This window comes from Salminus brasiliensis, chromosome 18 (assembly GCF_030463535.1).
Source record: "Salminus brasiliensis chromosome 18, fSalBra1.hap2, whole genome shotgun sequence".
Classification (NCBI taxonomy): Eukaryota; Metazoa; Chordata; class Actinopteri; order Characiformes; family Bryconidae; genus Salminus; species Salminus brasiliensis.
Window position 1 is genome coordinate 5,409,285 of NC_132895.1, and position 23,072 is coordinate 5,432,356.

Sequence of the window (23,072 nt, forward strand, 5' to 3'; positions counted from 1 at the left end):
TTTTCCCACTCCTCCATACAGAATTCTTTCAGCTGTGTGACATTTGAGGAATTTCTTGCAAGCCCTTCCTTGATGGATGTACTGGAATGTTTTTGGGTCATTGTCATGTTGCCTGGTCCACCTTCACTCAAGCTTCAGTTTTTGGACACATTGTTTAACATTTTTCTCAAGCACCCTGTATATTGTATGATACAAATAGTCATTGATAGCCGTTTGGATGATGGAGAGTTTGCCAGGCCCTGCTGCAGAAAATCAGCCCCAAACCCTAGATGTTCACACAAACCTAGCCATTTAAGTGATGTAAAGGTCTGGTTCTGATGCATGTGTGCCCATTGTAGACACTTTCAGTTGTGGGCAGGGGGTGTACTGTCAATAGAATAGGACTCTCTGGAGCAGATAAATATGAACCTGTTGACACCATGCCTAATGGCAGGAGTGGGCTAGAGGGATATAAAGCCCCCCAGCATTGAGCCATGGGCTAGTGGAACTGTGTTCTCTGGAATGATGGATGGTTCTTCATTCAGTACTTTTGGAATGAGTTGTTGGGTGGTGATCATCCAACATGACCTCTGAATATGACATCTTGACCTCACTAATGGTCTTGTTGCTGAATGCTTGCCCTGGGGTTGTGGGTTCAGTCATGCTTCTGGTCTCAGTCCTCCGTGAGGTGTTTGTTGTCCTCTCCCCATATCCTCTGGGTACTTTACACTTACCACATTAGGGCTATTGGGAGAGCATCATCAAGAACAGTATACACCCCAAACACAGCCTCTTTACACTTCTACCGTCAGGCAAAAGCTACAGGGGTGTGAGGTCTACGACAACTAGACTCACACACAGTTTCTACACATGAGCTATCAGGCTTGTGAACGACTCCATCAACACCCTGGCCTTTACCATCACTGTCACGGCTGGATAAACCAAGCCTAGACGTTTCGACACCCCTTCCTCCCGCCCCGCCTTCAGAAAAAAAGAAGAATTTCCACAAAACAGAAATACAAACCTACATTTTTTTTTTCTTCAAGCAGAAAGATAACTTTAGGGGTAAGTTAAAGCCCAAAATAACCCAAAATTCTAACTGATATAAACCCAAACTTAACTACCAAAATAAAAGCAACCCAAAATACAAGGTTCTCCCGGTCTCCCTCTCTACCATAAACAGGGAAAAACACATAAACAAAAAATAGCTTACCCCTACTCTGCTTTTAGGCAAACAAAAACAAATAATGAAATGAATAAATATAATATAATTCACACCAACCAAGGAATAACAAATACACTTCTAAAAGTCATGTTGTGATTAGCTGGCCGGCGGTGCAGGAAGGAATGAGATGCCTTTCACACAGCCAAAACAAACTTTCTTTCTAGTGCAGTATTTTGAACGGATCAAAAGTAGCATTTAGAGAGTATTTTTATAGTCTTAATATATTAAAAATGTATTTTGAAAAATTTTGAAGGTATATTGAATGTACTGTAAAGCTATAGTAGATATATTCTATTATTATTCTGAATATTTAATGAATCTATTCTATTCTATAGTATTATTATTATTATAGTATTCTAGTATTCTGGTAGTATATACAGCCTGTTCTGAATGTATTCTGAATTTATTATCAATGTATTCTAATGTATTCTAATGTAAAAAAAAAAAAAAAAGAAAAAAACTAAATAGAAATTTCTAAATGTATTTTGAAAGTAAAATTAATATACTCTAAATATTCTAAATATATTATAAATATATGCAGAAAACATTTTAAGTATTATTGGTAATATTAAGTGGAAATATGTTAAATGTATTGTAAATACAAATTAAAAATTCTAAATCTGCTACAGATCATTCCAGAAAAAAGGTATTCCATAAGTATTTAGAGTAGATCTTGAATTCATTCTGAATATCAAATCAAATCAAATCAGGTTTATTTGTGTAGTGCTTTTTACAACTGTTGTCACAAAGCAGCTTTACACAATCAGTAATTATAAAAAAAAATCTATAACATAAAAAGACATGAAAAAAATGCTAAATACAAAAATTAGGGTCAAAAATGTTTAATGTATTTTAAAAGTAATTTGAATATTATATTATATTTGAAATGTGTTCTAATCAGTATTCTAGAAGTATTTTGAGTGAATTTTGATTGTATTCCAAATATTTTCAAAAAATATTATGTTATATTAAACTGAAAATATTTTAAGTGTATACTAAATATATTCTAACATTATTTTGAATATATTATACATACATTCTAAAAACTATTCTGGGAGTATATAGAGAGTATTTTAATGTTTTCTGTAGCTATATTGTAGAAATGTATTTTTTGAAGTATTTTAGAAGTATTTAGAGTGCATTTTGAATATTATTTAAAAAAAATTGTATTCTAAAGTATTCTGCAGATATATAATAAATATACTAGATACATAAATCTACATGTATTGTAAAAGCTATTGTAGTACTAAGAGTGAATTTTAATTGTTTTTTCAATATATTTTAAATATACATATATTCTAAAAGGTATTCTGTAAGTATATTATAATGAGATAATATTATACTATAATTCCATAGATGTATTATAACAGAATGCATTACTAAAATTATTTGATTCAGTCGAACTTCAATTAATTCCTATTACTCAGTTTGTGTCATTTGGCTCATTGGCTCCTAATTCTATCATACAGACACTTTTATTTATTCATATTTTATGTTTTATGCTCCGCTGCCCTCTAACACTAACACTGCCTTACCAGTCTAGTCAGCCTAAGACTAGTAATCAAGTGCTACACACACTCTCTGTCCAGACACTAATTAGTGCATTGCAGATCCTGCTCTTTGTGAGTGTGTGTGTGTGTGTTTACATTGCAGTGGGTCACAACCACACATAGCAGACAGAGGTGTGTCTGTTGTGAAAGCTGCACTGTTTTTATTGCACCTGTCTCTCACCCGCTGCTTCCTCACTCCAACTAAAACAGTCACAAACACAAATAAACACAGAAGCACTGACGTTAACTAACTCGTGTGTTATTTCATGAGAAGTTTTGACCCCTTCAACATGTTTATCTTTTGTTTTACATGAGAAAAAGACAAAGGAAGGGCGAGTTTATTAGTGGAACGTTTGTGGCTGAAAAAATAGCAGGGGCAAAAAAACCCAGACTGAAACTTGCAGTCCATCACAACCTAAAGTTTTACCAGCTGATGCAGAATTACAAAAGTTATATAATAAAGCACTATTACCACATAAACATGAGGCTGAAACTGCTTTACCCAGAAAGAACAAGCAGAATAAAACAACACAATCAGACTACACTCATGTCCAAATATTTGTGGACACCCCTTCTAATAAATGCATTTAGCGACTTCAAGTTGCACCCATTGCTGACACAGATGTACAAATGCACACACACACACAGACACAGCTTGTCTAGTCCCTGTAGATAAGTACTGCCAAAAGAATAGGACTATCTGGAGCAGATGAACATGAACATATTGGCACCATGCCTAAAGTTGCTAAATACAAACAAATCCTCACAGCAATGCTGCTCCAAAATCTAGTAAAATGCCTTTTTCCCTGGACAGTAGAGACAGTTACTCCAACAAAAGCAGGTTAAACTCTTTTAAATAGCTTTGATTTCTGAAGAAGCAATGAAAGAGCAGGTGTCCCAATACTTTTGTCCAAATATTGTATATTGTCACTGTATTGTAATGAAAAACACGTTTTGTCAAAATGGTGACTTTTTACAGAAGAAGGCACAGACGTCCTTAACTGTGATAATTTAGAGCATTTCTATTGGTCTATTCTTCCAGAATTATTCACACAGTGTACAGAAGCAGCTACAGGGTTCAAACCATGGAGAAAACTAAACACCGCCAAGGAAACATGGTTTTCACTGGACAGCAGCGAAATTCAGAATGCATTCATAACATTTAAAAAACATTCTGAAAAAATATATTTAGAATTTATATATTTAAAAAAATATATTTATATATATACACACTTGTTTGTTTTAAAATTATATTATTATTATTATTATTATTAATAATAATAATAATAAGAAGAAGAAGAAGAAGAAGAAGTTTAGAAGAAGTACAGTTTAATAAAAAACATAAAGTCTGTCAATCATCAAATGATTACCATTGGAGTATCTGTAAATCAGTCTAGGTTCATCTGCAGACTCTCCCGGCATGGGAGAACTCACACTTACAAGTCCTCAATAGTTACAAAACAGGTCTTTAACAAAGCCCAATACTGCAGCTGACTCTCAGACCAGATCATTTGTTAAAGGATCTTAAACATATTAAACAAATATTGTTCAAAAATAAATAGCAATAGCATTTTATCTTGCATTACAACACGTTTACTTGTAAATGGTGCTACACCACCTGTTGGTGCAATGCAGCACATTCAGCTCTTATTTTTGACGTTCTGTTGCATTTCAGCTCCTTTACATTCAACCCCTAATTTAAAGGAGAGGAAAAGGGAATAGATCTATTTAAATTAGTCCAGGAAAATTACCCAAATTCAAAGGCTTTATGTCACCATCCACCACCTGCACCATTCTGAAACACTTTTATCATTTTATGTAAATTAGATCAGATATATTCAAAATACTGTTTATGAAACACAGTATTGCATTACATACAAAACCTCTGTGTCATTACTACTAATAATAATAATAATAAGAAGAAGAAGAAGAAGTTTAGAAGAAGTACAGTTTAATAAAAAACATAAAGTCTGTCAATCATCAAATGATTACCATTGGAGTATCTGTAAATCAGTCTAGGTTCATCTGCAGACTCTCCCGGCATGGGAGAACTCACACTTACAAGTCCTCAATAGTTACAAAACAGGTCTTTAACAAAGCCCAATACTGCAGCTGACTCTCAGACCAGATCATTTGTTAAAGGATCTTAAACATGATTACAATTTAAAATCTTAAATATCAAAATTAAAACCTCGCAACAACAGGCCATTCATGTCTCCAGCCTAATGCCTGCAGAACCTCGACTACAGAACCAGTGTCCTGCTTAAAGTGCTGAGTCCGGCTCTTAGGACAAGCAGGCAGTGTTTTTACCCAGAAATAAAGACGTTTATGGTTAAGAGCATTGCCTGCTCGTCCTATAAGCCCGATTCACTCCTTTAAGCAGGACATTGTGAACAACAAGATATCTGTTGTCTGACAAACAGCTAAGTAACTAATGAACTAAGCCTTGGTTCACTAATATCTGCAGAAAATGATCCTAATTTGCTTGCATTTCTTATTCATTACCAATTACTCAATAAAAACACTAGCATACGATGATTTAAGTGACAAGTGGAGTGTTGGAAATATTTACATGAATTTTAGAATTTCTTAGTATTTGGTTGCGTGTGCATCTTAAGTTTAATGTGTAAAAAGCTCTGATGTTCAGATCAGTTGTCTGAATGCAAGCTTGATATATATATATATATATATATATATATATATATATATATATATTTAGGTTGTCTTCCTAAAGGGCAACACTAGAGGGCGCTGCAGGGAAGCAATTTACTGTAGCAGGAATATTGGCTTTCTCTGCACTGAGATATGAAATAATGAAATCAGTTAATCGATTAATTTGCAAACTTTACCACGTTAACCTTTTAACCTGATCATCCATTCATTTCTTAAAAGGTTTTTCTCTATTAAAGCTTCTGAGCTTCGTCGTCTTCGAAGGCTAAAGGTCTCTAAACTACACTGAGAAATAAGAAAAACAAAAAAGGCATTTATCTGGACAGTTTATTACATTTATTTGTTCTCCAACCCAAACATTCTCATGATTAATCAGAACTAATATAACTCCGAATATTGTTGTGAATAACGCCATTAAACTTTTTAATAGATTGTCATCACTAATATATCTAAATATATGTATATATATATATATATAGAGAGAGAGAGAGAGAGAGAGAGAGAGCGAGAGAGAGAGAGGCTGGCATGCCATTGGATTTTGGTTCAAATGCAATTTCTGCCTTTGGATTTCAGATATAATCGAAATATTGTTCAAAAATAAATAGCAATAGCATTTTATCTTGCATTACAACACGTTTACTTGTAAATGGTGCTACACCACCTGTTGGTGCAATGCAGCACATTCAGCTCTTATTTTTGACGTTCTGTTGCATTTCAGCTCCTTTACATTCAACCCCTAATTTAAAGGAGAGGAAAAGGGAATAAAATCACTAAATCAAAGTATCTACATACACAAACTGGACCCTCACTCACTACAATACACAACCATGGCTCACGGAAAACACACTACGGACAAAATGAAAATATTTCTTTTTAACTCACACATACACTCACATACAGATAAATATGTACATATGTATATGTATGTATGTATGTATATATATATATATATATATATATATATATATACACACACACAGACACGCACTATTTCATCTCTGTATATATATATGTATTTATTTTTTGCTTATTTCTATATTTTCATATTTTTATATTTTATTCTTTAACTTAAATGTAACTTATTCTATTTTTATTTTCATCATTTTTATTCTATTTTTCTTTTGCACTTTTGCACTTTACTTCATTAAGTTAAGGTTTAGTTAAGTTTCAATGTAGATTTTTATTGTATAGCTTGATGTGGGCAGACTGTCAAAAAAGCATTTCACTGCAAGTTATACTGTGTATGACTATGTATGTGACAAATAAAATTAGATTTTTGATTTGATTTGAATAGATCTATTTAAATTAGTCCAGGAAAATTACCCAAATTCAAAGGCTTTATGTCACCATCCACCACCTGCACCATTCTGAAACACTTTTATCATTTTATGTAAATTAGATCAGATATATTCAAAATACTGTTTATAAAACACAGTATTGCATTACATACAAAACCTCTGTGTCATTACTGCCACCCAGTGGCTCGTTCACAGTTGATTTTGCTGTAGGTAGTGTGTTGTAACAATGCAGGTTACATCCAACAATCCAAAGGTTGTTTGTCATAACTGCCAACCAAGTACACTCTAAAATAATAATATAAAAAAAATAAATCAATCAATAATAAAATAAATACTAAAGCGTATTAATATTTAAACAGTACGTAATTCGAGGGTAAAAGTTATAAGCCCCAACATTTATTACAACTTTAAATGTGTAAAATCAGAGTCAGGTGCAGAAGATCAGCTGCAGATGATTAAAACATGGTTAGAGAGGATTATTCTGGAGGAGTCTGTCCTCAGACGTTGAAGTCTGGTTTGCTCATGATGGTTAAAGTGAGTGGTGAAGAAGATCACCATGACCAGATCCAAAGATTATTTCGTAAGAGTATTTTACTCAAGACTCACAAGGGGAGACCCATCCTCCTCTGATCAAAACCAGTTAGAAATTAATAAACCAGGTCTCAAGCAGCTGATATCTCCATGGCACTAGTGGTCTTCAGATCCAGATTCGAAGCCAACTTACTACTTAGCAACAAGGTAGTTGTTTTACAGATATCTGACACCATCAAGTTATGCAAACTAGACAGCACTGTTATTTAAGTTAAAATGTTATATAAGTAAAACACATTTCATATTTAACAATACTTACACGTGAAGACAAGTATTGTACAGAGCAGAATAAACGGCTTAATCCTGTCAGAAAACTACCCTGCATATTTACACACACTCCACTTTCCAGCTTTCTCACAGAGTGCAGTAATGACGAGGCTTTGTAGTTTTTTCTTTTCACTGTTTATTTTAACTATTCTCTTCTTTACACCAAATTCCTCTAATTTCTCCTTCCTCGCCCTTCTCTTTCCATCCTCGCCTGCTCAACCTCTCTCCATCAACTGATCACCATCATCTTTCTGCTGCGTCTCTCTCTCTCTCTCTCTCGCTATGATCTTCATCTTTCACACCAGCTGCCAGATGTCCACCTCTGTCCTCCTGTTTATAACAGGGCATAAAATAAAGACACACAACATTAATGAACAAATGTTGAGCTCCATACAGCTGCTATCAGTGATCATTTTAGACCCACTGGTCTGTAATTAGTTTACCAGGCTCTTTTCAATTTCCTGACAACATGAACAACTGGCTATTTCTTAATATTTCAGAATAAAATACAGATTTCTTTCAAATGTCAAAAGTATTACTTACCAGTTCTTTGATTGAAGGTCATTTTCCAGAGACACCAGTTTAAAAAAGAACAAATAAAAGTACAGAACGAAAAAAAGTAAAAAGAAACAAAATATAGAAAATAAAAACCCCAGTGAGCAAGCCAAAGACGACAGTGGCAAGGAAAAACTCCCTCAAAGCTGGAGGAAGAAACCTTGGGAGGAACCAAGACTCACAAGGGGAGACCCATCCTCCTCTGATCAAAACCAGTTACAAATTAATAAACCAGGTCTCAAGCAGCTGATATCTCCATGGCATTAGTGGTCTTCAGATCTTTAACCTGAAAGAAATCACCAGAACAGCTTTGTATCAAAAATCTGACTCCAAAAAGATCATTAAACATCTCCATCTGATTCAAACACGGCTGCAGGAGTTTAAACCAGAGCCAAGAGAAATAAACAAACACAAACTTACCTCATCTTACCGCTGGCCTTTTCCTAATGTTACCTGACAATCAGTTTCACCCAGAAGATGTTGTGGAATGCCTCATCGTAAGTTCTCCTATTCTTATCCACTTCATTCAGCTCAGGGCCGCAGTGGCAATGGGGGAAGCACAGAAACCCAGGCATCCCTGTCTCCAGCATCCCAAGGCGCTCCCAGGCCAGCCAGGAGATATAATACCTCCAGCAAGTCCAGGGTTTACCTCGGGGTCTCCTCCCAGCTGGTTGTGCCCGGTACATCTCCAACAGGAGGCGACTGGGGGGACATCCATATCAGATGCCCCAACAACCTTAGCTGGGTCCTCTCAATGAGAAGGAGCAGCGGCTCTACTCTGAGACTCTCCCGGATAACAAAGCACATCATTCTCTCTTAAAGAACGAGCCCAGCCACCTCACGGAGAAACCTAATTTCAGCCGCTTGTATCCGTGACCAAGGTGGGGATGTAGATCAGCTGGTAAATTGAGAGCTTTCCGAGGTCTATGCAAGAGCTTTCATCAATTCCAGGTGAATCTCATCCACTCTAGGTGCCTTGTCACTGTGAATCTTTTCCACTACATCAGTGACTTTGGCCAGAGTCGGATCCTGACTCCCTGGAAATCTCCAGCTCAATCTTCAGGGTAGAAGGCATGTTCCTCAGGTTTAGGAGCTTCTCAAAGTGTTCCTTCTGGTGCCCAACAATATCCTCAGCTGAGTTCAGAGCTTCATCACCCTTATTGAGCACAGTTTGGGCAATGTCCCTCCTCCCCCTTCTGAGTTGTTGGAGCCTTTTCCAGAACATCTTTAAAGACACCTGAAAATCAGCCTCCATTAACTCTACAGACTCCTCACATGCCCTGGATTTCGTTTCTGCCACTGTCAAAGCTGCTACCTTTTTTACTTGTCTGTGCCAATCAGCGGAATCAAGAGTGCCCCGATTCTCCTTCTTCCGCTTGACAGCCTCCCTCACCGCTGGTGTTCACCAACAGGTTCTTTGGTTGCCATCATAACAGGCACAGACAAGGTTTTGGCAACAGCTATGAACAGTAGCTTCCACAACTGAGGTCTTCAACAAGGTCCTTACTGAATCCATGTCTCCAACCTCCTCCAGAACATGTGAGAAGCTCCCTTGGAGATAAGAGTTCGGAGATGAAAATCAGAGTCCTCTGCCAGATTTCCCTGGCAGACACAGACTACTCGTTTGGGCCTGTCAGGTTCGTCTGGCAGGTTTAGCTGCCACCTGATGCAACTCATCAGATGGTGATCAGCTCACAGCTCAGCACCTCTCTTTGCCAATGCATCCGAACACACGGCCACAGGTCAGACGACAAGACCTCAATGTCGATAACTTACCTCTGACCCAAGGTGCTCTTGTACCAAGTACACTAATGAGCAACCTTGTGTTCGAACGTGCTGTTTGTTGGACAAACCGTGACTAGCACAGAAATCCAATAACATCCCACCAATAATCAATAGTCAATGCTTCAGCATGACTTAATTACTATGGGTCACGGACATTACTGAAGACTTGCTGTGTAACAGGGAATCGGTCACAGCTTCTCTGGCCAGCCTGCGAATCCCTTCCTGCACCAAACCTTCACCAAACACGTCAGTTGTTGTCCGTGAATCCAGAAGGTTGGCCTGAAACAGAGAAGAAAGCTCAGAGTAAATAGAAGTCTTATTTCTAGAGGAACAAGATACACTTCTCATCTGATTACAGTGCTTCAAGTGTTTGTGCTCAGTAATTGTATTTCCTTACCTCTTCCAGAGCGATGAAAGTGGACAGAATATCTCCAGCCTGGCCAGAGGCGATGTCATCACCCAACAAGTTGTCCGTCAAGGTGGTGGCCATCTCTTTCTCCCTCTGGGCCTGGAGCTCCCGCTCTTTATTGATAGGCAGGTTTCGGACCTCATCCACAATCCTGGATGAACACATTTACAGTCAGAGCAGTGCATCATTCTACGGTCCAGGCGGACCTTTTCATAATAGCCGTTGCCAGACTGAAAGTAAATTAAGGTGTTTATCAGCTGTGCTGTTGAGTCTTACTTCTGAAGCTTCTGATGAATCTCCTGGAACTCTTTCTCATTCCTGTCAATGGCTTCTCTTAACAGGACCAGATTTTCAAAGTTTTCCAGAGTCAGGTTCGTCAGGCAGCTGTCGTGCCACGGTGTCTGGCGCTGGGTCATGCTGGTTTTTGCAACCACTTCATCCACATGGATCAGTTCTTTCCTGGATTCATCTTCTTCTGACTGTTATTGGGACAGAAGATTCAGATGGAATAAAATAAGAGGACGATAATGACTTACATGCAGGCAATATTAATATGTTCAGCTAGAATATCTTTAAGTAGGGGGTTAAACTGGGTATTTGCACACTGTTGTTCTCAGGAGGTGAAGGTAGGATGTAAAGCAGGCTTACCTTAGTGGAATCTGTTTCCACAGCTAGTTCCTGATTGGTGATAATCACAGAACTAAAAAAGTTCAGGAAGATGAACCCACAGCTGAAGATGAATATGAAGAAGTACATCAACGCAGCATAGCGAAGAGCTTCATCCACACTGAAATGGACAGAATATTAAATTAGACAAAACTGTCAGTAGAGCGGCTATAAAATATGAATCTTCACCAAATACAAACGTGACTAAACAGATGGACGTACACTGAGGTTTACTGCCCTCACATATGTTCACCTAGTGTTCTGTTTCAGAACTGACACTTTTACTCATTTAGTTAAAGTCAGAGATCCAGACAAGAGCTGCTTACCCCTTAAAACCATAGTAGATCTTAAACCAGCCATTCTGTGTGATGCAGATGAAGAGAGTGTACAGGGCTGTAGGGAAGTCTCCAAAAGCAGATGGGACATCATCCCCAAACAGCATCACTCCACACAGGCCAAACATCTAGAGCACAATCAATAACAGAGCCGTTCAGACACAGCGTACAGTATTTCACCATGAACAAGACACAAGTACAGAGACCTTATCATTTGGATCGTTTCTGAGATTTTATCATACAAATACGAATCGTGGGAGAGCACATACCACCATGAAGCACATGATGAGGATGAAGATGTTCAGCAGTGCAGACATGGAACGGGTGATGCTGTTGAGTGCTCTGGAAAATCCCTCGGAAAAAGCAAACAGCCTGACACTCCGAAAGAGTCGCAGCATTCTGGAAAAGGAGAAAAGAAAGAAGCACAAATATTGAACAGTTACAAATTGGTCTGAACAGATACACCATCACTCTCCTCTTTTCCATCCTCTTATGAGGAACACTGATCTAGATGAAAAACCTGATGAGATTTTAAAATGTGGGAACACGTCACTGTAATTTTCCTCACCTGATGATCCTATTTTGGCTTGGGGGCAAGAATCTGTACCCCGCCATCAGACCCAGACTGACCAAGAGATCCAGGACATTCCACCCACTCTGCAGATACAGAAGAAATAATGATCAAATGAGACTTGATGAGACACAGCAATCTTCTACGAGGAAAATATGGATTAATAGGAGTAAACATTTTAAGAAAAAACAGTACCATCCAGAAAATCCTGAAGCCGTAGGTGAACTTGAGAGCAATCTCTGAAATGAAAACGGGGAAGATGATCCGCTCCCAGATCAGGAATGCAGTCTCATGGTCCTGAAATTACAGTCAGAAAGAGAGTGGAGTTTAATATACAGTGTTTCTGAAAGTACCCTCAAACACAAGTCCCAGAAACATCACCTGTCCTACAAAACACACTGACAGAAGCACAGAGCTGTGCTGTAGGGCTAGTCAGTCAGTGGGAGAAGGAACATGATCGGACTGTCTGAAAATATCTGGTGACTTCAAGCTTTAGGGTTCTCACCTTGGCAATCCTCGAGTTGGTCTGGACGCTGATGATGATGCAGTTCAACAGAGCAATGACCAGGATGAGGAACTGGACAACGGGGTGCTCCACAATATACTGGGACATTGCAGTGATGTAGTTTCCAATGTTGTACTCAGTCTACATGTGAGAAGAGAAGAGAGAGCATTATTAACATCTGAGAACTTTTGGTCAGGACTCAAAGGCCCAGTGAAGAGCCAGAGCTGGTCCTCTAAAGATCTCAGGATTTATAATAGAGCAATTCCACATCTCAGGACATGATGGATTAAATCCACTGACTCCTTATAGTTCATTACTGAAGTGAAACTCCTTTGTCTTTCTTACATTTTCGTGGAGCAGCTCCATGAAGCCCTCTCCTGGTTCCTCCACTTCCTCCATCATGGACTGTGGTTCCAAAGAGGTTTCAGATGTTTTCTGCCCCAAAAAAGACAGACATTCATTTAGACTCTATATCCATACACACATCTTACACAGAATCTATTCACCAAAAGCTCTGGAAAGAACCTGAAAGAACAGGTAAATGGAGAAGTTGAAGAGAACAGGTAAAAAAGACCCTGGTCCACCTTGAGCATGGCGAGGTTCTTCTGGTTCTGTCTGCTTGGAGACAGAAGGGCTTTCTCCTCTCTTTCTTCCTCCTTCTTCTTCTGCTGATCGCTCATCTCTTCTGAGACTCGATCAGCTGCTGTCTGCTCCTTAAACGTTCCGCCGCTCTGTTCGTTACCATGGAATCGAACCTCTCTCTCTATGACGTCATAAACGTTCCACCATCAAACGTCACCCAGCCGACGAGCGCATCCGCTAGTTAGCGACATATGCTCGTCTAGTTGGGTCACGAGGACTGATCACATGTCGTTGATCTGAATACTAAGTGATTGTAAATGGACAGAATATTGATATATGATATTATCTAGTGGTCACTGATCAATAAAAATGAAGATTAAAATATTAGAATTATTAGAACTGAATATTTTTATAGATATACTTATATTTATAGGAGGTTCACTGACAACTGTAAACATGGAGGATCAACTTCCGGTTGATTAAAGCAACCCCCTTATTTCTGGAAGTGTTTCACTCGTAACTGAAGTCATTCTGAATTTGTATTAACAGACAATTTAGCTCAACTTTAAAGAACAATAATGACTATTGATGAATAATAAAGGTTCAGGTTGTGTTCAATAGACTATCAGTATTGTGATATTACAGATTAGCATCACCTGAAGGAAATACAGAGCTTGTAAATAAGTAAATAAACTTTTCTGCAGCTTCTGTAAAAAAACTGTGAAAAATGTCTAAAGAAAAATTTTATCAACGATGTGTTTAAAAATGAAAAAGAGGAAAATCCATAAACTAAAAATTTCATTGATTTATAATTGTAAGATATGTTACAGTCTGTTCCACATCAAACACACTGATATTTTCATCAATATTTTTTTGGAAATTTACATCAATAAAAGTTACAAAATATACAAAAACTTTTATATTTATATTTTACACTGTTATCATTATATTCCCCTCATAATAAGCAGCTTCAGATATCAAACATGTCTGGGGGATTGACTGCTTATGGGGTAAGGGACGTTTATTAAATGCTAATTCGATTTTTCAGTCCTCTAAAGGAAGGGGAATTAAGTGTTTTGTAAGCTGCTACCAGTGATCTCTATATTCAGTACTGGGGGTCTTATCCTATTCACCTTTATTGTGCTTTATCTCTCATCTGTCTCACATCTGATTCTAATCTTTCATTCATTTACAACTATTCATTAATATGCAAATCAGTGTCCCAAGGCTTGCCTTTTGGTTTACAGCCTCCAAAGCAGATGTACAGCTGTCCTCCAGACTAAGATCTGAGCTATAGGTGGACAGTTGATTGAACATGGATTCAGTGAGCGGTTGCTATCACAAATCAGAAACGGCCAAGTGAAACTTAATGTATGTTGTAAAAGCTGTTTAAGACACATCCTTCAAATCTTCATCTTTTTGGTGCTAAAACATGAATAAAGTTCTGACAGAAACACAGCTGTGAAATAAAAAAGAGGCAGTGGTGGCTCAGCGGTTAGAGCGGCTATCAATAACAGGGTTGTGGGTTCGATACCCGGGCTTGGCAAGCTGCCAATGTTGGGCCCTTGAGCAAGGCCCTTTACCCTCTCTGCTCCCTGGGCGCTGGAGTTGGCTGCCCACCTCTCTGGGTGTGTGTGTGTGTGTGTGTGTGTGTGTGTGTGTGTGTGTACTCACTGCCCCTAGTTCACTAGTGTGTGAGTGTGTGTTCACTACCACAGATGGGTTAAATGCGGAGGACACATTTCGCTGTGCAGTGTACAGTGACAAATACAAGCACCTTTACCTTAATTTATGGAATTTGTGTCTGCTTTTATTAATACATGATCAGTTATTAAAGTAATATTCATGAATGTTCTAGATTTGCCCCAAAAACTTATTACACAAGACAATGTGAGCAGAACTGTATAAATCATTCAGATACACCCAGTTTTCACAAATCAGGCTCTGCTGAATCAAACTGATAGATTTGTATGCCATTCATTTTCAGATTCCCCTGCCAATCACCACGCTTTCCTTGCTCGAGGTCTACACAGGCCACGGACGGACAGAAGAAGAACTGTGGGTCAGTTTGACTCTGGTTTCATTCATCTGAGAGCTTCTTAAGTTACAAGCTTTAGGAAATAGTCGTGGCGGGACGTTTACACTTACGGACATGCTCATGTCAGTATTGGGCTTTCAGTGATCTGTTTGAACTGTTCTGTGTCTGGAGAGAATAAGTGCACAACATACATAAAATAAAGAAATATTTATTGAAATTTTAATCAAGAATGTCTGACACGTGACCAGTAGAGGGCACTGATCTGCAGGTTTTTGGTAAAGACTGAAACTTACATTGTAGCCATATTAAAGTGAATCCCACGTGTAATGCCTGCTTATTTAATAAAAATAAATGTTATACTGCATAAATTCAGTGTGTTAAAATTATTATCTGTCCACATCTCAACTCATTAAGCTACTAATCACAGGTAGGCCAGAGAGTGACAATCAGGAACTGCTGAATATTTACCTTTACATTGAAATACAGACAGTTCTGACACTGTAAGAAAGAGGAAAGATAGAAAATGAAGGCTTGTACAGGTTTAAATATTTTCATATGTCAGATTTAATTACACAAAGTTACATAAAGAATAAACAGAGATCAAAGAAAATCTTGAATGTAAGATCAGTGTTTGTTTTGCTGGATGTTAGAAAAGAGTTTTGGATGAAGCTTAAATACTCAAACAGAACAGGAAGTGAGGAACTGTGAACGGTAATTACTGGTACTGACCTGAGACCTGTGAGAATAGTCTGTCTATATTACAGTGAAATGAAGAGACCAGATTTACCAGTTTGCAGATGATTTACGGTACAGGAGTCTATAGTGCCCTTGTTTATGTGGAGGTGATATACGACCTACAGCGCCTATGAAAGTCTTCAGTCCGTTGGATGGTTTCCCCTTTTATTGCTTTTATAAATGGAGTCATGGTCAACATCATTTTACTTTTTCATCACAATAATTTACAAAAGAAATGAAATTAAATGAAGAAATGGAAGGAATATGGAACACGTGAATCTCTCTAGAGCAGGGCTGTCCTCACAAACTGAGTGACCGAGCAAGGAGGAGGCTAGAGAGGAAGGCCACCAAGACACCCATGACTGGCCGGCTCTAGGCAGATTTACACGTGTCATATTCCATTTCTGAATGATGGATTTAACAGAACTCCAGGTGAAGTTCAGTGACTTGGAAACTGTTTTGTCTCCATTCCCTGACTCACACTCTACAATAACCATTTCTCGGAGCTGTGTGGAGTGTTCTCTCTTTAGTCTTCATGGTGTCTTCATTTGTAGGCAGGAATACTGATTAACCAGTGACTGGAGCTTCCAGACTGTCTTTATACTACAATCACTTGAGACACATTCACTGCACTCAGGTGATCTTCATTTCACTACCTGTGGGACTACTAGCACCAGTCGCCCGCTGGACCTGTGTTGAAGCAGGTCAGTCCCTTTAAATGGGGGTGAAGATTTATGTAATCACTTGTTTAATTCATTGACATTCAAATATGACCCTGATTCAATTTATTATAGCAATGAAAAGGGAAAATATCCATGAATACATTATAAAGGCACTGTAAGTTTTTGTAGAAAGCTAGTTTTCCAGTCTCCCTCCCTCACCTCCAAACTAACCACAATAAAGAGAACAGGACACTCTGCCGGTCCCAAGCCCGGATAAAGGAGGAGGGACAACATTTGATTTATGTAAATTACATAAAAATAATTTATATAATGTGGGTCTACACAAAGCATTAAAGTGATGAAGTTATTTTGAGAAGTGACGGCATATTTTAAAGGCCAGAAAATCAAAAATCAACAGAAGAAGTTAATGTATTAAGGGTTTATTTGTAGTTTTAACACATTTAAGGTGTTTTTACTCTTTTCTTTCTCTCCCACATCTTTAATCCTTTATTCTTCAGCTTCAAATTCACACAAATGGACAATTATGAGACACTGGCGAGGCAGCCGGGTGGAGCACAGGCCGTTAATACGAGTGCAGACAAGAGAGCAGAGCCAAGCCCTGCTGTACAAACCCTACACAGAGTGAGACTGTAGAAGATAAACACTACATTAAATTAATGACAAAACACCCAAACCCCAATTAATATAACATTAGTGATAACTCATCATCTACTGAGAGACAAGTTCATCAAATACCTCTCCTAATTTTCTCATTAATAAAACATTTCAGTAAGTAGTTTCACCAAGCTGACCTGGAACGATCCACATAGCTAGCATTAAGTTAGCTAGCTAGTGCTAGCTTCATAGCCTCTTCTCTGAAGTAGCTTCACGTTATTCAGCATTTCAGTCAAATTTCAGTTTGATTATAACTTCAGTAGCTAAGTGATCTGTCCACAATGCAGTTTATTACATTTATGACCATTTATCTCATATTTAGCACATAACACAATATCTGACCCTCTTTAAAACGTTAGCTGTTAACGTTACTTCCCATCTTTCTCACAAAGTGCAGTAATGACGAGGTTTTGTATTTGTTTTCTTTTTACTGTTTATTGAACAATAATCTTCTTTCCACCAGATCAAATCCCCCAATTTCTCCTTCCATCCTCGCCTGCTCAACCTCTCTCCATCAACTGATCACCATCATCTTTCTGCTGCGTCTCTCTCTCTCTCTCTATGATCTTCATCTGTCACACCAGCTGCCAGATGTCCACCTCTGTCCTTCTGTTTATAACAGGGCATAAAATAAAGACACACAACATTAATGAACAAACGTTGAGCTCAATACAGCTGCTATCAGTGATCATTTTAGACCCACTGGTCTGTAATTAGTTTACCAGGCTCTTTTCAATTTCCTGACAACATGAACAACTGGCTATTTCTTAGTATTTCAGAATAAAATACAGATTTCTTTCAAATGTCAAAAGTATTACTTACCAGTTCTTTGATTGAAGGTCATTTTCCAGAGACACCAGTTTAAAAAAGAACAAATAAAAGTACAGAAAGAAAAAAAGTAAAAAGAAACAAAATATAGAAAATAAAAACCCCAGTGAGCAAGCCAAAGGCGACAGTGGCAAGGAAAAACTCCCTCAAAGCTGGAGGAAGAAACCTTGGGAGGAACCAAGACTCACAAGGGGAGACCCATCCTCCTCTGATCAAAACCAGTTACAAATTAATAAACCAGGTCTCAAGCAGCTGATATCTCCATGGCACTAGTGGTCTTCAGATCTTCATCCTGAAAGATATAACCAGAACAGCTTTGTATAAAAAATCTGACTCCAAAAAGATCATTAAACATCTCCATCTGATTCAAACACGGCTTCAGGAGTTTAAACCAGAGCCAAGAGAAATAAACAAACACAAACTTACCTCATCTTACCGCTGGCCTTTTCCTAATGTTACCTGACAATCAGTTTCACCCAGAAGATGTTGTGGAATGCCTCATCGTAAGTTCTCCTACTCTTATCCACTTCATTCAGCTCAGGGCCGCAGTGGCAATGGGGGAAGCACAGAAACCCAGGCATCCCTGTCTCCAGCACCCCAAGGCGCTCCCAGGCCAGCCAGGAGATATAATACCTCCAGCAAGTCCAGGGTTTACCTCGGGGTCTCCTCCCAGCTAGTTGTGCCCGGTACATCTCCAACAGGAGGCGACTGGGGGGACATCCATATCAGATGCCCCAACAACCTTAGCTGGCTCCTCTCAATGAGAAGGAGCAGCGGCTCTACTCTGAGACTCTCCCGGATAACAAAGCACATCATTCTCTCTTAAAGAACGAGCCCAGCCACCTCACGGAGAAACCTAATTTCAGCCGCTTGTATCCGTGACCAAGGTGGGGATGTAGATCAGCTGGTAAATTGAGAGCTTTCCGAGGTCTATGCAAGAGCTTTCATCAATTCCAGGTGAATCTCATCCACTCTAGGTGCCTTGTCACTGTGAATCTTTTCCACTACATCAGTGACTTTGGCCAGAGTCGGATCCTGACTCCCTGGAAATCTCCAGCTCAATCTTCAGGGTAGAAGGCATGTTCCTCGGGTTTAGGAGCTTCTCAAAGTGTTCCTTCTGGTGCCCAACAATATCCTCAGCTGAGTTCAGAGCTTCATCACCCTTATTGAGCACAGTTTGGGCAATGTCCCTCCTCCCCCTTCTGAGTTGTTGGAGCCTGTTCCAGAACATCTTTAAAGACAAAAAGAAAATCAGCCTCCATTAACTCTACAGACTCCTCACATGCCCTGGATTTCGTTTCTGCCACTGCCAAAGCTGCTACCTTTTTTACTTGTCTGTGCCAATCAGCGGAATCAAGAGTGCCCCGATTCTCCTTCTTCCGCTTGACAGCCTCCTTCACCGCTGGTGTTCACCAACAGGTTCTTTGGTTGCCATCATAACAGGCACAGACAAGGTTTTGGCAACAGCTATGAACAGTAGCTTCCACAACTGAGGTCTTCAACAAGGTCCTTACTGAATCCATGTCTCCAACCTCTTCCAGAACATGTGAGAAGCTCCCTTGGAGATGAGAGTTCGGAGATGAAAATCAGAGTCCTCTGCCAGCTTTCCCTGGCAGACACAGACTACTCGTTTGGGCCTGTCAGGTTCGTCTGGCAGGTTTAGCTGCCACCTGATTCAACTCATCAGATGGTGATCAGCTCACAGCTCAGCACCTCTCTTTACCAATGCATCCGAACACACGGCCACAGGTCAGACGACAAGACCTCAATGTCGATAACTTACCTCTGACCCAAGGTGCTCTTGTACCAAGTACACTAATGAGCAACCTTGTGTTCGAACGTGCTGTTTGTTGGACAAACCATGACTAGCACAGAAGTCCAATAACATCCCACCAATAATCAATAGTCAATGCTTCAGCATGACTTAATTACTATGGGTCACGGACATTACTGAAGACTTGCTGTGTAACAGGGAATCGGTCACAGCTTCTCTGGCCAGCCTGCGAATCCCTTCCTGCACCAAACCTTCACCAAACACGTCAGTTGTTGTCCGTGAATCCAGAAGGTTGGCCTGAAACAGAGAAGAAAGCTCAGAGTAAATAGAAGTCTTATTTCTAGAGGAACAAGATACACTTCTCATCTGATTACAGTGCTTCAAGTGTTTGTGCTCAGTAACAGTATTTCTTCACCTCTTCCAGAGCGATGAAAGTGGACAGAATATCTCCAGCCTGGCCAGAGGCGATGTCATCACCCAACAAGTTGTCCGTCAAGGTGGTGGCCATCTCTTTCTCCCTCTGGGCCTGGAGCTCCCGCTCTTTATTGATGGGCAGGTTTCGGACCACATCCACAATCCTGGATGAACACATTTACAGTCAGAGCAGTGCATCATTCTACGGTCCAGGCGGACCTTTTCATAATAGCCGTTGACAGACTGAAAGTAAATTAAGGTGTTTATCAGCTGTGCTGTTGAGTCTTACTTCATCAACTTCTGATGAATCTCCTGGAACTCTTTCTCATTCCTGTCAATGGCTTCTCTTAACAGGACCAGATTTTCAAAGTTTTCCAGAGTCAGGTTCGTCAGGCAGCTGTCGTGCCACGGTGTCTGGCGCTGGGTCATGCTGGTTTTTGCAACCACTTCATCCACATGGATCAGTTCTTTCCTGGATTCATCTTCTTCTGACTGTTATTGGGACAGAAGATTCAGATGGAATAAAATAAGAGGACGATAATGACTTACATGCAGGCAATATTAATATGTTCAGCTAGAATATCTTTAAGTAGGGGGTTAAACTGGGTATTTGCACACTGTTGTTCTCAGGAGGTGAAGGTAGGATGTAAAGCAGGCTTACCTTAGTGGAATCTGTTTCCACAGCTAGTTCCTGATTGGTGATAATCACAGAACTAAAAAAGTTCAGGAAGATGAACCCACAGCTGAAGATGAATATGAAGAAGTACATCAACGCAGCATAGCGAAGAGCTTCATCCACACTGAAATGGACAGAATATTAAATTAGACAAAACTGTCAGTAGAGCGGCTATAAAATATGAATCTTCACCAAATACAAACGTGCCAAAACAGATGGACGTACACTGAGGTTTACTGCCCTCACATATGTTCACCTAGTGTTCTGTTTCAGAACTGACACTTTTACTCATTTAGTTAAAGTCAGAGATCCAGACAAGAGCTGCTTACCCCTTAAATCCATAGTAGATCTTAAACCAGCCATTCTGGGTGATGCAGATGAAGAGAGTGTACAGGGCTGTAGGGAAGTCTCCAAAAGCAGATGGGACATCATCCCCAAACAGCATCACTCCACACAGGCCAAACATCTAGAGCACAATCAATAACAGAGCCGTTCAGACACAGCGTACAGTATTTCACCATGAACAAGACACAAGTACAGAGACCTTATCATTTGGATCGTTTCTGAGATTTTATCATACAAATACGAATCGTGGGAGAGCACATACCACCATGAAGCACATGATGAGGATGAAGATGTTCAGCAGTGCAGACATGGAACGGGTGATGCTGTTGAGAGCTCTGGAAAATCCCTCGGAAAAAGCAAACAGCCTGACACTCCGAAAGAGTCGCAGCATTCTGGAAAAGGAGAAAAGAAAGAAGCACAAATATTGAACAGTTACAAATTGGTCTGAACAGATACACCATCACTCTCCTCTTTTCCATCCTCTTATGAGGAACACTGATCTAGATGAAAAACCTGATGAGATTTTAAAATGTGGGAACACGTCACTGTAATTTTCCTCACCTGATGATCCTATTTTGGCTTGGGGGCAAGAATCTGTACCCCGCCATCAGACCCAGACTGACCAAGAGATCCAGGACATTCCACCCACTCTGCAGATACAGAAGAAATAACGATCAAATAAGACTTGATGAGACACAGCAAACTTCTACAAGGAAAATATGGATTAATAGGAGTAAACATTTTGAGAAAAAACAGTACCATCCAGAAAATCCTGAAGCCGTAGGTGAACTTGAGAGCAATCTCTGAAATGAAAACGGGGAAGATGATCCGCTCCCAGATCAGGAATGCAGTCTCATGGTCCTGAAATTACAGTCAGAAAGAGAGTGGAGTTTAATATACAGTGTTTCTGAAAGTACCCTCAAACACAAGTCCCAGAAATATCACCTGTCCTACAAAACACACTGACAGAAGCACAGAGCTGTGCTGTAGAGTTAGTCAGTCAGTGGGAGAAGGAACATGATCGGACTGTCTGAAAATATCTGGTGACTTCAAGCTTTAGGGTTCTCACCTTGGCAATCCTCGAGTTGGTCTGGACGCTGATGATGATGCAGTTCAACAGAGCAATGACCAGGATGAGGAACTGGACAACGGGGTGCTCCACAATATACTGGGACATTGCAGTGATGTAGTTTCCAATGTTGTACTCAGTCTACATGTGAGAAGGGAAGAGAGAGCATTATTAACATCTCAGAACTTTTGGTCAGGACTCAAAGGCCCAGTGAAGAGCCAGAGCTGGTCCTCTAAAGATCTCAGGATTTATAATAGAGCAATTCCACATCTCAGGACATGCTGGATTAAATCCACTGACTCCTTATAGTTCATTACTGAAGTGAAACTCCTTTGTCTTTCTTACATTTTCGTGGAGCAGCTCCATGAAGCCCTCTCCTGGTTCCTCCACTTCCTCCATCATGGACTGTGGTTCCACAGAGGTTTCAGATGTTTTCTGCCCCAAAAAAGACAGACATTCATTTAGACTCTATATCCATACACACATCTTACACAGAATCTATTCACCAAAAGCTCTGGAAAGAACCTGAAAGAACAGGTAAATGGAGAAGTTGAAGAGAACAGGTAAAAAAGACCCTGGTCCACCTTGAGCATGGCGAGGTTCTTCTGGTTCTGTCTGCTTGGAGACAGAAGGGCTTTCTCCTCTCTTTCTTCCTCCTTCTTCTTCTTCTGCTGATCGCTCATCTCTTCTGAGACTCGATCAGCTGCTGTCTGCTCCTTAAACGTTCCGCCGCTCTGTTCGTTACCATGGAATCGAACCTCTCTCTCTATGACGTCATAAACGTTCCACCATCAAACGTCACCCAGCCGACGAGCGCATCCGCTAGTTAGCGACATATGCTAGTCTAGTTGGGTCACGAGGACTGATC

General features: G+C 39.6%; 2 protein-coding genes and 2 long non-coding RNA genes across 4 annotated transcripts; all 4 read right to left on the bottom strand.

The window, feature by feature from the left end:
• Positions 1-6,359: 6,359 nt before the first annotated feature.
• LOC140539818 (uncharacterized) lies at positions 6,360-10,116 on the bottom strand. Its single transcript, XR_011977845.1, has 2 exons — positions 8,124-10,116; positions 6,360-7,910 (listed from the first exon to the last, which is right to left on the bottom strand). It is a non-coding gene; the product is annotated as an uncharacterized lncRNA (long non-coding RNA).
• A 180-nt stretch (positions 10,117-10,296) lies between these two features.
• LOC140539726 (cation channel sperm-associated protein 4-like) lies at positions 10,297-13,234 on the bottom strand. Its single transcript, XM_072662488.1, has 10 exons — positions 12,991-13,234; positions 12,752-12,841; positions 12,407-12,547; positions 12,097-12,198; positions 11,899-11,987; positions 11,600-11,729; positions 11,322-11,458; positions 10,978-11,116; positions 10,606-10,808; positions 10,297-10,480 (listed from the first exon to the last, which is right to left on the bottom strand). The coding sequence occupies exons 1-10, from the start codon at positions 13,084-13,086 to the stop codon at positions 10,297-10,299; spliced, it is 1,311 nt and encodes a 436-aa protein (XP_072518589.1). The 5' UTR covers positions 13,087-13,234.
• A 3,613-nt stretch (positions 13,235-16,847) lies between these two features.
• LOC140539227 (uncharacterized) lies at positions 16,848-19,906 on the bottom strand. The gene is made up of 2 exons (XR_011977821.1): positions 17,921-19,906; positions 16,848-17,707 (listed from the first exon to the last, which is right to left on the bottom strand). It is a non-coding gene; the product is annotated as an uncharacterized lncRNA (long non-coding RNA).
• Positions 19,907-19,965: 59 nt separating this feature from the next.
• LOC140539727 (cation channel sperm-associated protein 4-like) lies at positions 19,966-23,072 on the bottom strand. The gene is made up of 11 exons (XM_072662489.1): positions 22,789-23,072; positions 22,550-22,639; positions 22,205-22,345; positions 21,895-21,996; positions 21,697-21,785; positions 21,398-21,527; positions 21,120-21,256; positions 20,776-20,914; positions 20,404-20,606; positions 20,178-20,278; positions 19,966-19,997 (listed from the first exon to the last, which is right to left on the bottom strand). The coding sequence occupies exons 1-11, from the start codon at positions 22,885-22,887 to the stop codon at positions 19,966-19,968; spliced, it is 1,263 nt and encodes a 420-aa protein (XP_072518590.1). The 5' UTR covers positions 22,888-23,072.